This window comes from Hyla sarda, chromosome 4, assembly GCF_029499605.1.
Source record: "Hyla sarda isolate aHylSar1 chromosome 4, aHylSar1.hap1, whole genome shotgun sequence".
In the NCBI taxonomy this organism is placed as follows: Eukaryota; Metazoa; Chordata; class Amphibia; order Anura; family Hylidae; genus Hyla; species Hyla sarda.
The window spans coordinates 48,241,085-48,257,844 of NC_079192.1; the positions used below are offsets into that span (position 1 = coordinate 48,241,085).

A 16,760-nucleotide genomic window follows, 5' to 3' on the forward strand; every position below is an offset into this window, starting at 1 on the left:
AGTGTATTAACCCTTTAGGTGTTTCACAGGAATAGCAGCAAAGTGAAGGAGAAAATTCTAAATCTTCATTTTTTACACTCGCATTTTCTTGTAGACCCAATTTTTGAATTTTTGAAAGGGGTAAAAAGGAGAAAATTTTTACTTGTATTTGAAACCCAATTTCTCTCGAGTAAGCACATACCTCATATGTCTATGTTAATTGTTCAGCGGGCGCAGTAGAGGGCTCAGAAGGGAAGGAGCGTCAAATGGTTTTTGGGGGCATGTCACCTTTAGGAAGCCCCTATGGTGCCAGAACAGCAAAATAACACACATGGCATACCATTTTGGAAACTAGACCCCTGGGGGAACGTAACAAGGGGTAATGTGGACCTTAATACCCCACAGGTGATTCACGACTTTAGCATATGTAAAAAAAAAATATATTTTTTTTACCTAAAATGCTTGGTTTCCCAAAAATTTTACATTTTTAAAAAGTGTAATAGCAGAAAATACCCCCCAAAATTTGAAACCCAATTTCTCCCGATTCAGAAAACACCCCATATGGGGGTGAAAATTGCTCTGCTGGCGCACTACACGTCTCAGAAGAGAAGGAGTCACATTTGGCTTTTTGAAAGCAAATTTTGCTCTGGGGGCATGTCGCATTTAGGAAGCCCCTATGGTGCCAGAACAGCAAAAAAACACACATGGCATACCATTTTGGAAACTAGACTCCTCAGGGAACGTAACAAGGGGTAAAGTGAACCTTAATACCCCACAGGTGTTTCACGACTTTAGCATATGTAAAAAAAAATATATTTTTTTTACCTAAAATGCTTGGTTTCCCAAAAATTTTACATTTTTAAAAAGTGTAATAGCAGAAAATACCCCCCAAAATTTGAAACCCAATTTCTCCCGATTCAGAAAACACCCCATATGGGGGTGAAAATTGCTCTGCTGGCGCACTACACGTCTCAGAAGAGAAGGAGTCACATTTGGCTTTTTGAAAGCAAATTTTGCTCTGGGGGCATGTCGCATTTAGGAAGCCCCTATGGTGCCAGAACAGCAAAAAAAAACACATGGCATACCATTTTGGAAACTAGACCCCTCGGGGAACGTAACAAGGGGTAATGTGAACCTTAATACCCTACAGGTGTTTCACGACTTTTGCATATGTAAAAAAAATGTTTTTATTTTTTACCTAATATGCTTGGTTTCCCAAAATGTTAACATTTTTAAAAAGGGTAATAGCAGGAAATACCCCCCAAAATTTGAAGCCCAATTTCTCCCGATTCAGAAAACACACCATATGGGGGTGAGAAGTGCTCTGCTGGCGCACTACAGGTCTCAGAAGAGAAGGAGTCACATTTGGCTTTTTGAAAGCAAATTTTGCTCTGGGGGCATGCCGCATTTAGGAAGCCCCTATGGTGCCAGAACAGCAAAAAAAAAAACACATGGCATACCATTTTGGAAACTAGACCCCTCGGGGAACGTAACAAGGGGTTAAGTGAACCTTTATACCCCACAGGTGTTTTATGACTTTTGTATATGTAAAAAAAAAATTTTTTTTTTTACCTAAAATGCTTGTTTTCCCAAAAATTTTACATTTTTAAAAAGGGTAATAGCAAAAAATACCCCACAAAATTTGAAGCCCAATTTCTCCCGAGTACGGCAATACCCCATATGTGGCCCTAAACTGTTGCCTTGAAATACGACAGGGCTCCAAAGTGAGAGTGCCATGCGAATTTGAGGCCTAAATTAGGGATTGCATAGGGGTGGACATAGGGGTATTCTACGCCAGTGATTCCCAAACAGGGGGCCTTCAGCTGTTGTAAAACTCCCAGCATGCCTGGACAGTCAGTGGCTATCTGGCAATACTGGGAGTAGTTGTTTTGCAACAGCTGGAGGCTCCGTTCTGGAAACAGTGGCGTACCAGACGTTTTTCATTTTTATTGGGGAGGGGAGGGGGGCTGTGTAGGGGTATGTGTATATGTAGTGTTTTTTACTTTTTATTTTGTGGTAGTGTAGTGTAGTGTTTTTAGGGTACAGTCACACGAGCGGGGGTTCACAGTAGTTTCTCGCTGGCAGTTTGAGCTGCGGCAGAAAATTTGACGCAGCTCAAACTTGCAGCCGGATACTTACTGTAATCCTCCGCCCATGTGAGTGTACCCTGTACGTTCACATTGGGGGGGGGAACATCCAGCTGTTGCAAAACTACAACTCCCAGCATGGACGGTCTATCAGTGCATGCTGGGAGTTGTAGTTTTGCAACCGCTGGAGGCTCCGTTTTGGAAACAGTGACGTACCAGACGTTTTTCATTTTTATTGGGGAGGGGAGGGGGGCTGTGTAGGGGTATGTGTATATGTAGTGTTTTTTACTTTTTATTTTATTTTGTGTTAGTGTAGTGTAGTGTTTTTAGGGTACAGTCGCATGGGCGGGGGGTTCACAGTAGTTTCTCGCTGGCAGTTTGAGCTGCGACAGAAAATTTGCCGCAGCTCAAACTTGCAGCCGGATACTTACTGTAATCCTCCGCCCATGTGAGTGTACCCTGTACATTCACATTGGGGGGGGGGGAAACATCCAGCTGTTGCAAAACTACAACTCCCAGCATGTACGGTCTATCAGTGCATGCTGGGAGTTGTAGTTTTGCAACAGCTGGAGACACACAGGTTGTGAAACACCGAGTTTGGTAACAAACTCAGTGTTTTGCAACCAGTGTGCATTCAGGTGTTGCAAAAGCTACAACCCCCAGCATGTACGGACAGCGGAAGGGCATGCTGGGGATTGTAGTTATGCAACAGCTGGAGACACACTGGTTTACTACTTAACTCAGTGTGCCTTCAGCTGTTGCAAAACTACAACTCTCAGCAGTCACCGACAGCCAACGGGCATGCTGGGAGTTGTAGTTATGCAACCACCAGATGCACCACTACAACTCCCAGCATGCACTTTAGCTGATTGTGCAAGCTGGGAGTTGTAGTTACACAACAGCTGAAGGTACACTTTTCCATAGAAAGAATGTGCCTTCAGCTGTTGCAAAACTACAAGTCCCAGCATGCCCATAAGGGCATGCTGGGAGTTGTGGTGGTCTGCCTCCTGCTGTTGCATAACTACAGCTCCCAGCATGCCCTTGTTGCATGCTGGGAGCTGTTGCTAAGCAACAGCAGGAGGCTGTCACTCAGCTCCAACGATCCAGCAGCACAGGTCAGTCCCTCGTCGTCTCAGCCGCTGCTCCTGGGGCCCCGATCCCAACAGGGGCGCCGGGGATCGGGGTCCCCAGCACCGGGGGTCGTCTTCCCGCACCCGCTCACGTCCTCCGGAAGAGGGGCGGAGCGGGTTGCGGGAGTGACACCCGCAGCAGGCGCCCTGATTGGTCGGCCGGTAATCCGGCCGACGAATCAGGGCGATCGTGAGGTGGCACCAGTGCCACATCACCCCTGCAGGCTCTGGCTGTTCAGGGCCGTCTCTGACGGCCCCGATCAGCCAGTAATTCCGGGTCATCGGGTCACTGGAGACCCGATTGACCCGGAATCTGCCGCAGATCGCTGGACTGAATTGTCCAGCGATCTGCGGCAATCGCCGACATGGGGGGACATAATGACCCCCCTGGGCGATATGCCGGGATGCCTGCTGAACGATTTCAGCAGGCATCCGGCTCCGGCTCCCCTCCGGCTAGTGGTGGGGGCCGGAAATGCTCAGGGCGTATCCATACGCCCTCGGTCCTTAAGGACTTGGAAACGGGGGCGTATGGATACGCCCTATGTCCTTAAGGGGTTAAACATACTAATTTTGTTAAAATTGTTTAAGATTTTTTTTAAAAGCAGTACAATTATAGAAAAGCATATAACATGGGTATCATTTTAATCGTATTGACCAACCGAATAAAAAAAAAATTTAGTTTTTACCATAAAGTGTACAGTGTGAAAAGAAAACCATCCAACATTTCATATATTGCGTTTTTCTTTTTAATTTCCCCACATAAATAATGTTTTTATGGTTGTGCCATACATTTTATGTGGGGTGGGGCTTGTAGCCTGCCCCCACCCTCCCATTGTTTGTGTGCCTAGTCCACACTGGAGGTAACTGAGGAGCAATCTGCAAGATTTAAGATCTAAGGCTATCGTAATTTGTAATTGCTATTGTAATTTGGTTTCTGGCTTTACTTATCTGGCCAGGTAGGTAGTCTAGTTTTAGCTTCCACACCATTTGAGAAACCTTGGCGTGGTGTGCGGGCTGATGTGTGTCCTTCATATAAGGATATACTGGCTAATGTCTCAATTTTACATCAGTTTTGAGGGTTAGCTAATGTCATTGTTTACATCTACCACAGGAGTGAACCCATATTGTGGTCCACAAGTGCAGGTCCTCCACTCCAACGTAGGTGCACAACTGCACTTTCGGTTTGGAGCACCTCCTTTCACCATAGACCACATTAATGTAAAACATACATTTTATGGTAAAATGAGTGATGCCATTACGAAGTAAAATTGATGATGCAAAAAACAAGCCCTCATATGGGTCTGTGGATGGAAATATAAAAGAGTTATGATTTTTAGAAAGCGAGGAGGAAAAAATGAAAATGCAACAATAAAATTGGCCTTGTTCTTAAGGCTAAAATGGGCCTGGTCCTTAAGGAGTAAAGGATGTCCGGTTACCTCTGGTGGGTCTCCAATCTGTTTTTGGTATAAAGCATATAGCACTCAGGTTGACAATAATACAGTAGTGTGAATACAAAGGTGGGCATTATCATTGTGTGGGGCATTAATAAGAGAACTATTAATGTAAGAGGAATAAAATGGCCACTATTACATATAGGCAGCACTGAGAAGATCACTGTTATAGTCAATATGGGCACTACTACTGGATGAAGAACAAAACATGACACTAGGACTACAGGGCAACTTTACTTGTGACGTGGGTCAAGATCACCATATTGTGATACCTGAATCTTGCAGAATCTCGTTGCGACCCCCATATTGACATGGGATCCTGGATGGGATTCTCACATTTGTCAGGTTACAGTCACAACCACTTAATGTTTGCAGAGCAACCCTATTCATTCACATTGGCTTTGATGCAGCATGATTCATGTTATGATTCGGCTAGCTGGATGTGGATCCTCTGTGTCAGCGAGAGATTGGCGTGGACCGTGTCGGTGGACCGGTTCTAGGGTTGCTACTGGTTTTCACCAGAGCCCGCCGTAAAGCGGGATGGTCTTGCTGCGGCGGTAGCAACCAGGTCGTATCCACCGGCAACGGCTCAACCTCGCTGACTGCTGAGAAGGCGTGGGACAGAAGGACTAGGCAGAAGCAAGGTTAGACATAGCAGAAGGTCGGGGCAGGCGGCAAGGTTCATAGTCAATAGTAATAGCAGGAGGTCAGGAACACAGTAATGGTAAACACAGTAGTAGCTTTCTCTAGGCACAAAGGCAACAAGATCCGGCAAGGAAGTGCAGGGGAAGTGAGGATATATGGACAGGGAGCAGGTGGAAGCTAATCAGACTGATTGGGCCAGGCACCAATCACTGGTGCACTGGCCCTTTAAATCTTAGAGAGCTGGCGCGCGTGCCCTAGAGAGCGGAGCCGCGCGCGCCAGAACATGATAGCCGGGGACCGGGACGGGTAAGTGGCTTGGGATGCGATTCGCGAGCGGGCGCGTCCCGCTATGCGAATCGCATCCCCATTGTGAATGTCAGTGCAGCGGGTCTGACCGGGGCGCTGCATAGAGGAGAATGCCGCGAGCGCTCCGGGGAGGAGCAGGGACCCGGAGGGCTCGGCGTAACAGTACCCCCCCTTAGGTCTCCCCCTCTTTTTGTCTCCTTGTCCCTTCAAAAGAGACGAGAACATAGGGGACGCCTCTTGAGTCTCCTTCTGGAAAAAGAAGTCCTGGGTAGCTACACCAGCGGCAGGTAGTTCAGAAGGAATGGGGAGGGGGGGCAGAGGGAGAAGCATGTCACAGGGCAGAGTGTCACCAGGACGGGGGCTATGAGGAGGCACGGCACAGTCCTGATAGGCCTTGGGGAGACCAGGCACAGGAGGAGACACTGAGGCCCGACAGACGGGGCTGGGAGCAGACGTGAGGCATTTCTTGCGGCAAGCAGGACCCCTATTCTTGATCTCCCCGGTGGTCCAGTCAAGGGTGGGAGAATGATGCTGGAGCCATGGCAGACCGAGGAGGACTTCAGAGGTGCAGTTGGGCAGGACCAAAAATTCAATTTTCTCGTGATGCAGTCCAATGTTCATAAGCAGGGGCTCTGTGCGGTAACGCACAGTGCAGTGCAACTTCACTCCGTTGACCGAAGAAATGTAGAGCGGCTTGACGAGACGGGTCACCGGGATGCAGTACCTATCAAGTAAAGAGGCCAGAATAAAATTTCCAGAAGAACCAGAGTCCAAGACGGCCACAGCTGAGAAGGAGGAGTTGGCAGAAGGAGAAATCCGCACGGGCACAGTGAGACATGGAGAAGCAGACTTCGTACCAAGAGACGCCACACCCACGTGAGCTGGGTGCGTGCGTTTCCCAAAAGTGGAGAACGAATAGGGCAATCCACCAAGAAATGTTCGGTACTAGCGCAGTACAGACATAAATTTTTATCCCTACGGCGAGACCTCTCTTTTTTTTTTTTTTTACACTTTTAGTCCCCTTGGGGACTTTTAGGAGGAATCATTAGATTCCTCATACAGATCATTATGGTTCCATAGAAAGAGAGGTAAGTGGATCCATGGACCACCAGCAGTGGATCCATGGACCACCAGGGACTGGATACAGGCACCTTTAGACACTGCTGTCAACTTTGACAGCTGCGATCTAAAGGGTTAATAACCAGCCGTGGCGATCGCCGCTTGTCGGCTATTAACGCCAGCCGCCAGCTACAGGAATCAGCTGGGGGCCAGCCGATAAGACGCGGGCTTGAGTCGGGAGCCAGCGTCATACCCCGTTAACGGCCATAGGACGAGTATAGACATCCATGGTCGTTGACGGGTTAAATTATGCCCAGAGCCACACTTAGTCCAAAACCAACCCTGCATACAGGGCCAGAAATATCCCTGTATTAGATAAAACCGATAGAAGAAAACTATTTACATAAAATCTACTTTAAACAAATGCGATACTAGGGAAGAAAAAGAGTCTCTGATGTGGAGGACACTTACCATGGTACTTCAGACGTGACATCTCTTCACTCATTGCTAAGTCTGTGGAGTAAAGAGCAGATTTGATGATGGTTGAGGAAGGCACACTTAATTTTCCCCAGAACAAAGCCAAGCGTACAGCGCACAGATACATTGAGCGCTTCTGCCCTGTCCCTTTGTTCTAGCGATCTCACATGTTTTTATGACATGTCAGAAGTTGTGAGAAACCTTAGGTACACTTCAAAATCCCCCTGTAATAATTATAGAGCTATGTGACCAAGACTCACAGTATTTTAAGAGGGAACCTGTGATGGCCACCAAAATGAGGAACAAGATAATAAGAAGAACCAGAGCTGCTAGAACTGTTCGTGCTGTTGTGGTGTTGCAAGTTGAAACTTCTGAAATACACAAGAAAAAAAATATAAGCACAATAGAAAAGAAACTATAGAGAAGCAGCAGAGGGCCCCTAAACTCACTCTGTGCCTTCCGATGAGCACTCCAAATGTGCAAGCAGATATAGCAGGTTGTACAAGTGGAGCCCTGATAACACTGATCAATGCTGTAATATGGCGTAGCATTGTTGTGTATGCAATGCTACACAAAACATTACATGTAATAGTCCCCTAAGGGGACTAAGGGTGCATTCACACCAGGTTTTGGAGATCAGGCTGCTGGCCACTGTCGTATTCCAGCAGGACCGGCGCCGAATCTCATTCATTTAAATGCGCAGAACGGAGTCAGATAGTGACTCCAATCGGCTAATTTTTGCCCTGTATCCAGTTTTGTGGCCCGAATGAAAACCATGGTATGCCTTGGTTTTCAGTCCAGTCACAAACCCGGATACGGTGCAAAAATGAGCCGACCGGAGTCACTATCTGACTCAGGTCAGCGCATTTAAATGAATGAGATGTGGGCCAGGTCTGGCAGATCCGGCAACTGTATTAGCTAAATGTGGTGTGAATGCACCCTTACAAATAGTGAAATAATTGTTAAAACAAAAGTTAATGAGGGTGAATATGCTCCTCCCCTTATTTAAAAAAAACTCCCCCTTTTTTTTAAAATAAAATAATGTAAACAAAAATAAACACATGGTATCGCATAAGTGTAAATATCTGAACTATTAGAATATAACATTAATGAAACTGCACGGTGAATGGCGATCTTCACCTAACACCTGCTCTCTCTAAATGGCTGCTAAAGCTATGTGTATAGGCTATTATAGTCGCTTTGACATTATCCTTATACTGCCTCCTGATTGGCTGGGAGAGCCATTTGCAAGGAATTATGGGCTTCCCTGGGGTCCTGTGATGCTTCCTTCTTCTGCCACTTTCCTGCATTCAAATACCAGGCGGGGGCACAATACTTTACCTTGCCTCAGGTGCTGGCAACCCTCACTATTTATATACCACAATAGTGCACAATAGGAAAAAACGTAGAGTAGAATCCAGCTCTAGGTGCAATAAAACCGTCTTTATTCAAAGGACATAGTCAGGAACAGCAGAAGTTATGCGTTTCAAGCGCCAAGCGCTCTTAGTCATACAAGGAAAACACAAGTATATATAGGTGGAGCAATCCCACTCAAGCACAGGTGCTGTGGTCAGGTGGCATTAACTCTTTACATGCTTTCACAAAATAAGATGGTATAAATGGACATAATAGACTATACATAACAAGCCCAAAAATGTGAAAGAAAGTAAGACAAAATGAGTGTGAGGCTAAGTTTCCACTTGGTTTTTTTTCTGGCAGTTTTTGGACAGCTGCCACTGCAGTTTTTGAGCCAAAGCCAGAAGTGTATTGAAAAGGAATAGGACATATAAAGGAAGGACTTACACTTCTCCTCCCTTATGGATCCACTTCTGACTTTGGCTCAAAAACTGCAGTGGCAGTTTTCCAAAAACTGCCAGAAAAAAAAACCAAGTGGAAACTTAGCCTAAAAATAATTTGGAGACATTATCAGCATACCCTTAAATACAAAATAAATATATGTATATGAAATAAATATGTATATAATAAGGGTGTGCAAAAAAGGATACAAGTTCGAATAAACAAATCAGTGTACATAGAAAAATGCCAGAAAAGATCAGATGATGCGTACATATGAATAATATGCGTCAAGGTGTACAGTAGGTATAGATAAAAAATATATACATATATAAATACTATATATATATATATATATATATATATATATATATATATATATACAAATAAATACTATTAATGTTAATAATAGTCAGAAGACAAATATAATAAAAACCTAAACCTTGACACATAGAAAGCACATGTGAAAAAAGAAATATATATGGATGGATATAAATGTAAATATAAATGAACAAATATATGATACAAGCTGAGTACCCGGCGTTGCCCGGTTTTTCCTTCCTAATCCTTGTTGGGGAGGAAAATAAACAAAGGAGGAAGCTTTTGATATAAATGTAAATATAAATGAGAAAATATATGATATAAAAATGTAAAAAGAAAAATGAAACATATGTTCTGAAAATATTAATAATGTGATATGACATCTTATCTTCTATTGAGTCCCGAGGGTACACGTGTAGAGAGTTTCAAAATCCAAAATATTTCTCGGTTTAGGAGTTTCTGCCTGTGGGCACCCCCCCCTTTTTGGATGGACTAACTCTCTCAATAGCGGAAAATTGAAGGGAGGCAAAACTACCCTGATTATTTTCTGCACAATGTTTGGAATCTGCGACACATTTTTTGAGAAAAAGTGGGGAATATCAGAAAGATGTTTGTGTAACCTCACCTTAAGTGGATTTGTCGTACAGCCCACATATTGTAGTCGGCAGGAGGTGCACGAGACCAGATAGACCACATAGGTGGTATTACAATTGATATATTGTTTTATCAAAAAACTAGTATTGTTAGCATAAGATATAAAAGTTCTGGTCACATGCATCACCGTACAACATATACACCGATTGTGGCCACATCTGTACGATCCTGCATAGGATAACCACGTTGAAGGTGAGGAACGAGTGCTGAAAAAAAGACTTGGGGAAACTTTTTGACCGATGGTAGGTGCCTGTTTTGCTATGCATCGGTATCCTGATTGTTTTACAACGTGGAACAGGGGATCAGATAAAATCATATACATGTGAGAGTGAATGATTTTGCAAATGGAGGAAAAGTCCATGCTGTAAGGAGTAGTAAAGATGACAAGAGAAGGGTTGAAAGTGGTTAAATTAACAGAAAAAGTTTTGTGCCCATGCAGGAGCTCCGATCGGTTTTTACCATAAGCAATCTTCTAAGCCCTGTCCAGAGACCAATGTGGATAACCTCTGCACAAAAAACGTTTTTGTATGGAGTAAGCTTCCTTCAAAAAGTCAGAGTCCGCGGTACAATTCCTGCGTGCCCGAGTCATCTCACCCACCGGCAGGATCTTAATGACATGCGGTGAGTGACACGAGCGGGTACACAGGATGGAATTGACCGCTGTACTTTTACGGAAAGTAGTAGAAAAAATAGTGATGGCATATGATTTTATCCGATCCCCTGTTCCACGTTGTAAAACAATCAGGATACCGATGCATAGCAAAACAGGCACCTACCATCGGTCAAAAAGTTTCCCCAAGTCTTTTTTTCAACACTCGTTCCTCACCTTCAACGTGGTTATCCTATGCAGGATCGTACAGATGTGGCCACAATCGGTGTATATGTTGTACGGTGATGCATGTGACCAGAACTTTTACATCTTATGCTAACAATACTAGTTTTTTTGATAAAACAATATATCAATTGTAATACCACCTATGTGGTCTATCTGGTCTCGTGCACCTCCTGCCGACTACAATATGTGGGCTGTACAACAAATCCACTTAAGGTGAGGTTACGCAAACATCTTTCTGATATTCCCCACTTTTCCTCAAAAAAATGTGTCTGCAGTTCCCAAACATTGTGCCGAAAATAATCAGGGTAGTTTTGCCTCCCTTCAATTTTCCGCTATTGAGAGAGTTAATCCATCCAAAAGGGGGGGGGGGTGACCACAGGCAGAAACTCCTAAATCGAGAAATATTTTGGATTTTGAAACTCTCTACATGTGTACCCTCGGGACTCAATAGAAGACAAGATGTCACATTACATTATTAATATTTTCAGAACATATGTTTCATTTTTCTTTTTACGTTTTTATATCATATATTTTTTAATTTATATTTACATTTATATCCATCCATATATATTATTTCTTTTTTCACATGTGCATTCTATGTGTCAAGGTTTAGGTTTTTATTAGATTTGTCTTCTGACAATTATTAACATTAATAGTATTTATATATATTTTTTATATGTACCTACTGTACACCTTGACGCATATTATTCATATGTACGCATCATCTGATCTTTTCTGGCAACTTTCTATGTACACTGATATGCTTATTCGAACTTGTATCGTTTTTTTTTATAATAATAGGAGGTTATTTAAACCCTTGTACTGTTCAGTGCCCTAAAACCTCTTGACAAAGCCGCGTCTTGCGGCGAAACATGTCGAGGGGGGCATAGGACTGGTTTTAATATACAGTGTAGACTCCCCCATTAACTGTGTGCACACTGCAGGTACACACAGGTAGACAATAGGTGAGGCCTGATTGGCACAAAAATGAGCACTATTAATACGGGAGGTGTTATGAGTAAATAAAGATTACACCTTTTATCAAATATATGGGAAGCATAAGAAATTAGCGGATCACCTCGGTGATCTTTTGGTTAATTGGTTTAAAACAACCCTCCATATATTGGTCTGCAATTGGATCATGTATCGTTTTTTGCACACCCTTATTATATAAATATTTATTTCATATACATATATTTATTTTGTATTTAAGGGTATGCTGAGAATGTCTCCAAATTGTTTTTACACTAATTTTATCTTACTTTCTTTCAAATTTTTTGGCTTTTAATGTATAGTCTATTGTTTCCATTTATACCATCTTATTTTGTGAAAGCATGTAAAGAGTTAATGCCAACTGACCACCCTGAGAGGGATTGCTCCACCTATATATACTTGTGTTTTCCTTGTATTTGATGTCTGAAATATGTAACTTCTGCTGTTCCTGACTATGTCCTTTAAATAAAGACGGTTTTATTGCATCTAGAGCTGGATTCTACTCTACGTTTTTTCCTATTTGCTTCTGTGCCGTCCAGCACCTGGATATGTGCTCCGGTTGTCCAGGCGGGGTGAGCTGGCTTGACTTTTCTTTCTTACAATATTGCACGAATCCCCAATCAGTCTTTCCAACCGGTGTGGCCCGTCATAGTATTTAAAGTTCCATAAAACTCCTGACTGCAACTATTAGTTAACACACAATGGGCCATCCGGTATTTGCACCGATACGATAAAATTTACTGGGAAACGCAGATCATGCCATGTACTTCGACTATGCACCCGCACCTTTTTGTCTTGTAAAAGAATTATGAATAAAAGAGAATAAGTGAACTGAAAACGCTCGTCTTGATCGTGAGTAAATTTCATCGTACCTGGGCAAAAACCGGATGGCCCATTGTGTGTTAACTAATAATGGCAACCCTCACTATACCACTGGCTGCATGGTATATTTTAGCTATATTTAAGCCAATCGGAAAGCTCATTGTTATCAAGGGACACTAGAACTAATGACAAACAATGGAACATATTTTACTTTTAATTTGTAAGAAGAGATATGAACAGCTGCTATGAGGTCCGATGCCCTTATTTCAACCCCAAGATGCAGCTGCTTAGACAAGATTCAAGAGGAACATTTAGGACTGTCTTATCTCCGCTTCTTCCAAGAGAGACGAATTCAGCTTCCAATAGCCTCTGCCCATCCGGGGGGTCTCTGTGACATTCAGAGAAAACAAAATTAAACAGTGATCGGAGAACTCCACCTCAACAACAGACACTGCTGAAGAGACGGCTTCCTCCTTTAAATAAAACCTGTCTATCCTAGACCTACAACTACCCCTATGATAGGTGAATCCCGCGTGGCCTGGGGTGTGCCGGATGTGGACATCCACCAGGCGAGCCTCACTCGCTAAGCTATTAAGGGCGACGCTATCATAAGTCAGCTTGTCTCTGGCACCTCCCCTGTCTTGGGGCCTCGTGACAGCATTAAAGTCCCCTCCAAAGACCACTTGCCGACTTGTAAAAAGATAGGGCTTGATCCTCATAAAGAGACACTTCCGGTCCCACTTAGACTGTGAGCCGTAGATGTTAATAAGGGGAAGTTCTTGTCCCCTCATGAGGACATCTAAGATCAGGCACCTCCCCATTTCTAACTCGATAACCCGTCGGCATTCTACCGCTGCGGTAAAAAGGACCGCCACTCCACTATACGGCTCGGCACCAAGAGACCAGTAGGAGGGCCCCTTCCTCCACTCTCTTTTAGCCTTGTAGATAGATGACATATCTGTTAGCCTGGTCTCCTGCAAAAATAAAATATCAGCATTAATATGGGCAAAAAAATCATAGGCAGCAAAACGAGCTGTATCTGACTTAATGCTGGCGACATTAATGGACGCCAGCGTCAACGGAGAGGGTGCCGCCATCGAGGGTGATTGAGTTAACCTCTTAAGGACGCAGGGCGTATGGATACACCCTGCATTCCGAGTCCTTAAGGACGCAGGGCGTATCCATACGCCCGTGGGAATTCCGGTCCCCACCGCTAGCCGGTTGGGGACCGGAGCCGGATGCCTGCTGAAATCATTCAGCAGGCACCCTGGCACATCGCCCAGGGGGGTCCTGAGACCCCCCCCATGTCGGCGATCGGAGAAAATCGCATGTCAATTCAGACATGCGATTTTCTCCAATTCCGGGCTGATCGGGTCTCTGGTGACCCGATCACCCGGAAAATAGGGCTGATCGGAGTTGTCAGCAACAACCCCGATCAGCCTAAAGGATTGGAGTGAGATCGCAAAGCTGCGATCTCCTCCTATCCCCTGCCATTACTCAGAACGGAGTTCTGACCAATGGCATCGCAGGACAGGGGGTTGCCATGGCAACCCCCGTTCTGCCCGCCCCTGGATGTCAAGGGGCTCTGGAAAGAAGATGGAGGCCGTACCTGCAGGAGAAGATGCCTGGGGACCTGGGATCTTCGCTGGAGCCTGCAGGATCCTGATCAGGTAGGGAATCCACAGTGGGGGGGGGGGGGGGGAATTGAAAGTGAAAGTAAATCGATCTTTACTGTGGCAACCACTAGGGGGGCCAAACTGCAACTCCCAGCATGCCCACAGAGCCAAAGGCTGTCTGGGCATGCTGGGAGTTGTAGTTTTGCAACATCTGGAGGGTCACAGTTTGGAGACCACTGTTACAGTGGTGCCCAAACAGTAGCCCTCCAGATGTTGCCAAACTACAACTCTCAGCATGCCTCGACTGCCCAGGCATGCTGGGAGTTGTAGTTCTGTAACATCTGTCCCTTCAGATTTAGCAATTTTCATGACATTTTTGAAAATTGCTGCTCTACTTTGAAGCTCTCTAATTTTTTCAAAAAGCAAAAGTATGTCCATTTTATGATGCCAACATAAAGTGGACATATTGTGTTTGTGAAGAAAAATAAAATTCATTTGGAATATGCATTTTCCTTACAATTAGAAAGCTTCAAAGTTAGAAAAATGCAAAATTTTCAAAATTTTCATGAAATTTGGGGATTTTTCACCAAAAAGGATGCAAGTAACGCCGAAAATTTACCACCAAAATAAAGTAGAATATGTCACGAAAAAACTATCTCAGAATCAGAATATTCGGTAAAAGCGTTTTCGCGTTATTAATTTGTAAAGTGACGGTGGTCAGAATTGCGAAAAAGGGCTCAGTTCCTAAGGTGAAAAAGGGCTGCGTCCTTAAGGGGTTAAACAGCTTTCTTTTTCCCACTCCCCTTCTCACCCTCCACATCAGAAGAACTCTTCACCCTCTTTAGAGAAATAGAAGTGTCCATCTCACCAGACGTCGTTTCACTTTCCTCGTCTCCGGATTCTAGGCCAGTCCCTTCCCCTGAGGACATAACCTCCCCAGGGGAAGAGGACTCGGCGCCCCCTGGAAGCCCCTCTGCCACCTCCCCCTCATCCTCCCCTTCCAAAGAAGAGGAGGAGATGTCCCTGAGGGGTCCGAATCGATTGGAAAGGCCAACCAGAGGGGAGTCAGTTTTGCCATCCTTTGGCATCTGGACCAGGGTGGGAAAAGATCTTAAATCTCCCTTTTTTTCTACTTGTACCCCGCTTTCATGTCTCCTTCTGCCATCCCCCATCATCCTCCTCCACGCTATCTGAGGAGATGGCACCTTCCTCATTCTTGATCCTCCTGACCTCCTCATTCAGCTCGCCATCCCTCAGGGTCTCAGCAGCAAGGTTGACCTCTGGGACAGAATGAGAGGTCGTCCCAGTAACCCGGGCTTTCCCCATCACCCTATCCCTTTGGCGTTTATCAAGACGTCTTAGTTGGGCTGGTGTCTTTCTCTTGCTGTTCCTCACTGACCCCTCAGTTCCTCCACCCCTGCTAGTCCCCTCCCCAGCAGATTCCGGCTCGTAATCTTCACCCGCTGGGGACAAGACTGCATTAGCTAAAGAACGAGGACAACGACTGAATGTGTGACCTAAGTCACCACACAGGTGACACCTAATCTCTGCACAAGATGCGGCAGGATGGCCTACACCCCCACACAAGGCACATTTCTGTACCGTACAGTTTGCACTGAAGTGTGTGGGGTCACCACATCTGTGACAGAGCTTCGGCTGACCCCGGTAGAAAATCTGGATACGATCCCTACCGAGAAAGGCAGAGGATGGAATATGGGTAACTGTATTTCCTGAACGTTTAAGTTTTACCAAAAACGTCCAGGCTCATGACCAGATGCCAAACTCGTCCCTGTTCTTCTGCGGGACCCCCTTTACCTTGCCATACCGTCCTAACCAGGTGATGATGTCAACACAAGAGAGTGATTCGTTACGGGTCAAAACGGTCGCTCTCTTGATTTCGTTTTGACGAGACAATGCCTGTACGGCAAAGTCTCGCCAGCCGGGCTCAATCTTTACCAATTCATAATTCGACCAGAAAAGCTCAAGCCCCTCTGGCCGAACAAAACTGATATTGAATTCAGGAGCACCGTAGGGATGTATCAAGGCAAAGATATCAACTGCCTTGAAGCCCATCTTTAGCAAGAGCTCAACCACTTTGGTCCTTGAAGGACACATATCTTCGCCCTGCCACCGAAGACGGACCACATTCCTACGGTTACTACCTGCCCCGGCTGTTGGGAGGGACCACACAGTATCGCCCCCTCTTTCCTCTCGGAAGGCAGAGAGACCGTGTCTCTCTATCCAGAAGGACAGATCAACTGCTCTACCCTCTACATTAATCGACCTTTCCCCCTTTTTCAGAGCCTCCAGGAGACGTCGCTGCAATAAACCGTCCCTAGAGTCAGGAGACGAGGAAAGTATTCTACTTCCCCCAGCAGTGACATTGGCATAACTCCTATGGTCTGTCACCACTGGGGGGGCAACCGGACCAGACCCTACACCTACACCACTGCTAATGACAACATCCCCACCACCCCCAATGACAACATTAGCACTTCCCCCAACAACATTGTTTCCAATAACATCATCTGTAGTCCCATCACCACCCCTAATTTCAGCCACAGCAAAATCACCTTCTCCAATAACATTAA

At 45.0% G+C, this 16,760-nt stretch overlaps 1 protein-coding gene across 2 annotated transcripts in view; it reads right to left on the bottom strand.

The window, feature by feature from the left end:
- Nucleotides 1-16,760, bottom strand: part of LOC130367869 (lithostathine-1-alpha-like) — a 135,725-nt gene that overhangs the window by 9,046 nt on the left and 109,919 nt on the right. For both annotated transcript variants that reach the window (XR_008892206.1, XM_056570784.1), the window contains exons 13-14: nt 7,395-7,505; nt 7,129-7,170 (exon numbers count right to left, since the gene is read on the bottom strand). Coding sequence is in view for 1 of the 2 variants with exons in the window: in XM_056570784.1 (XP_056426759.1) it covers nt 7,155-7,170; nt 7,395-7,505 (127 nt within the window). In the remaining variant the exon portion in view is untranslated. The remainder of the gene's footprint in view (nt 1-7,128; nt 7,171-7,394; nt 7,506-16,760) is intronic.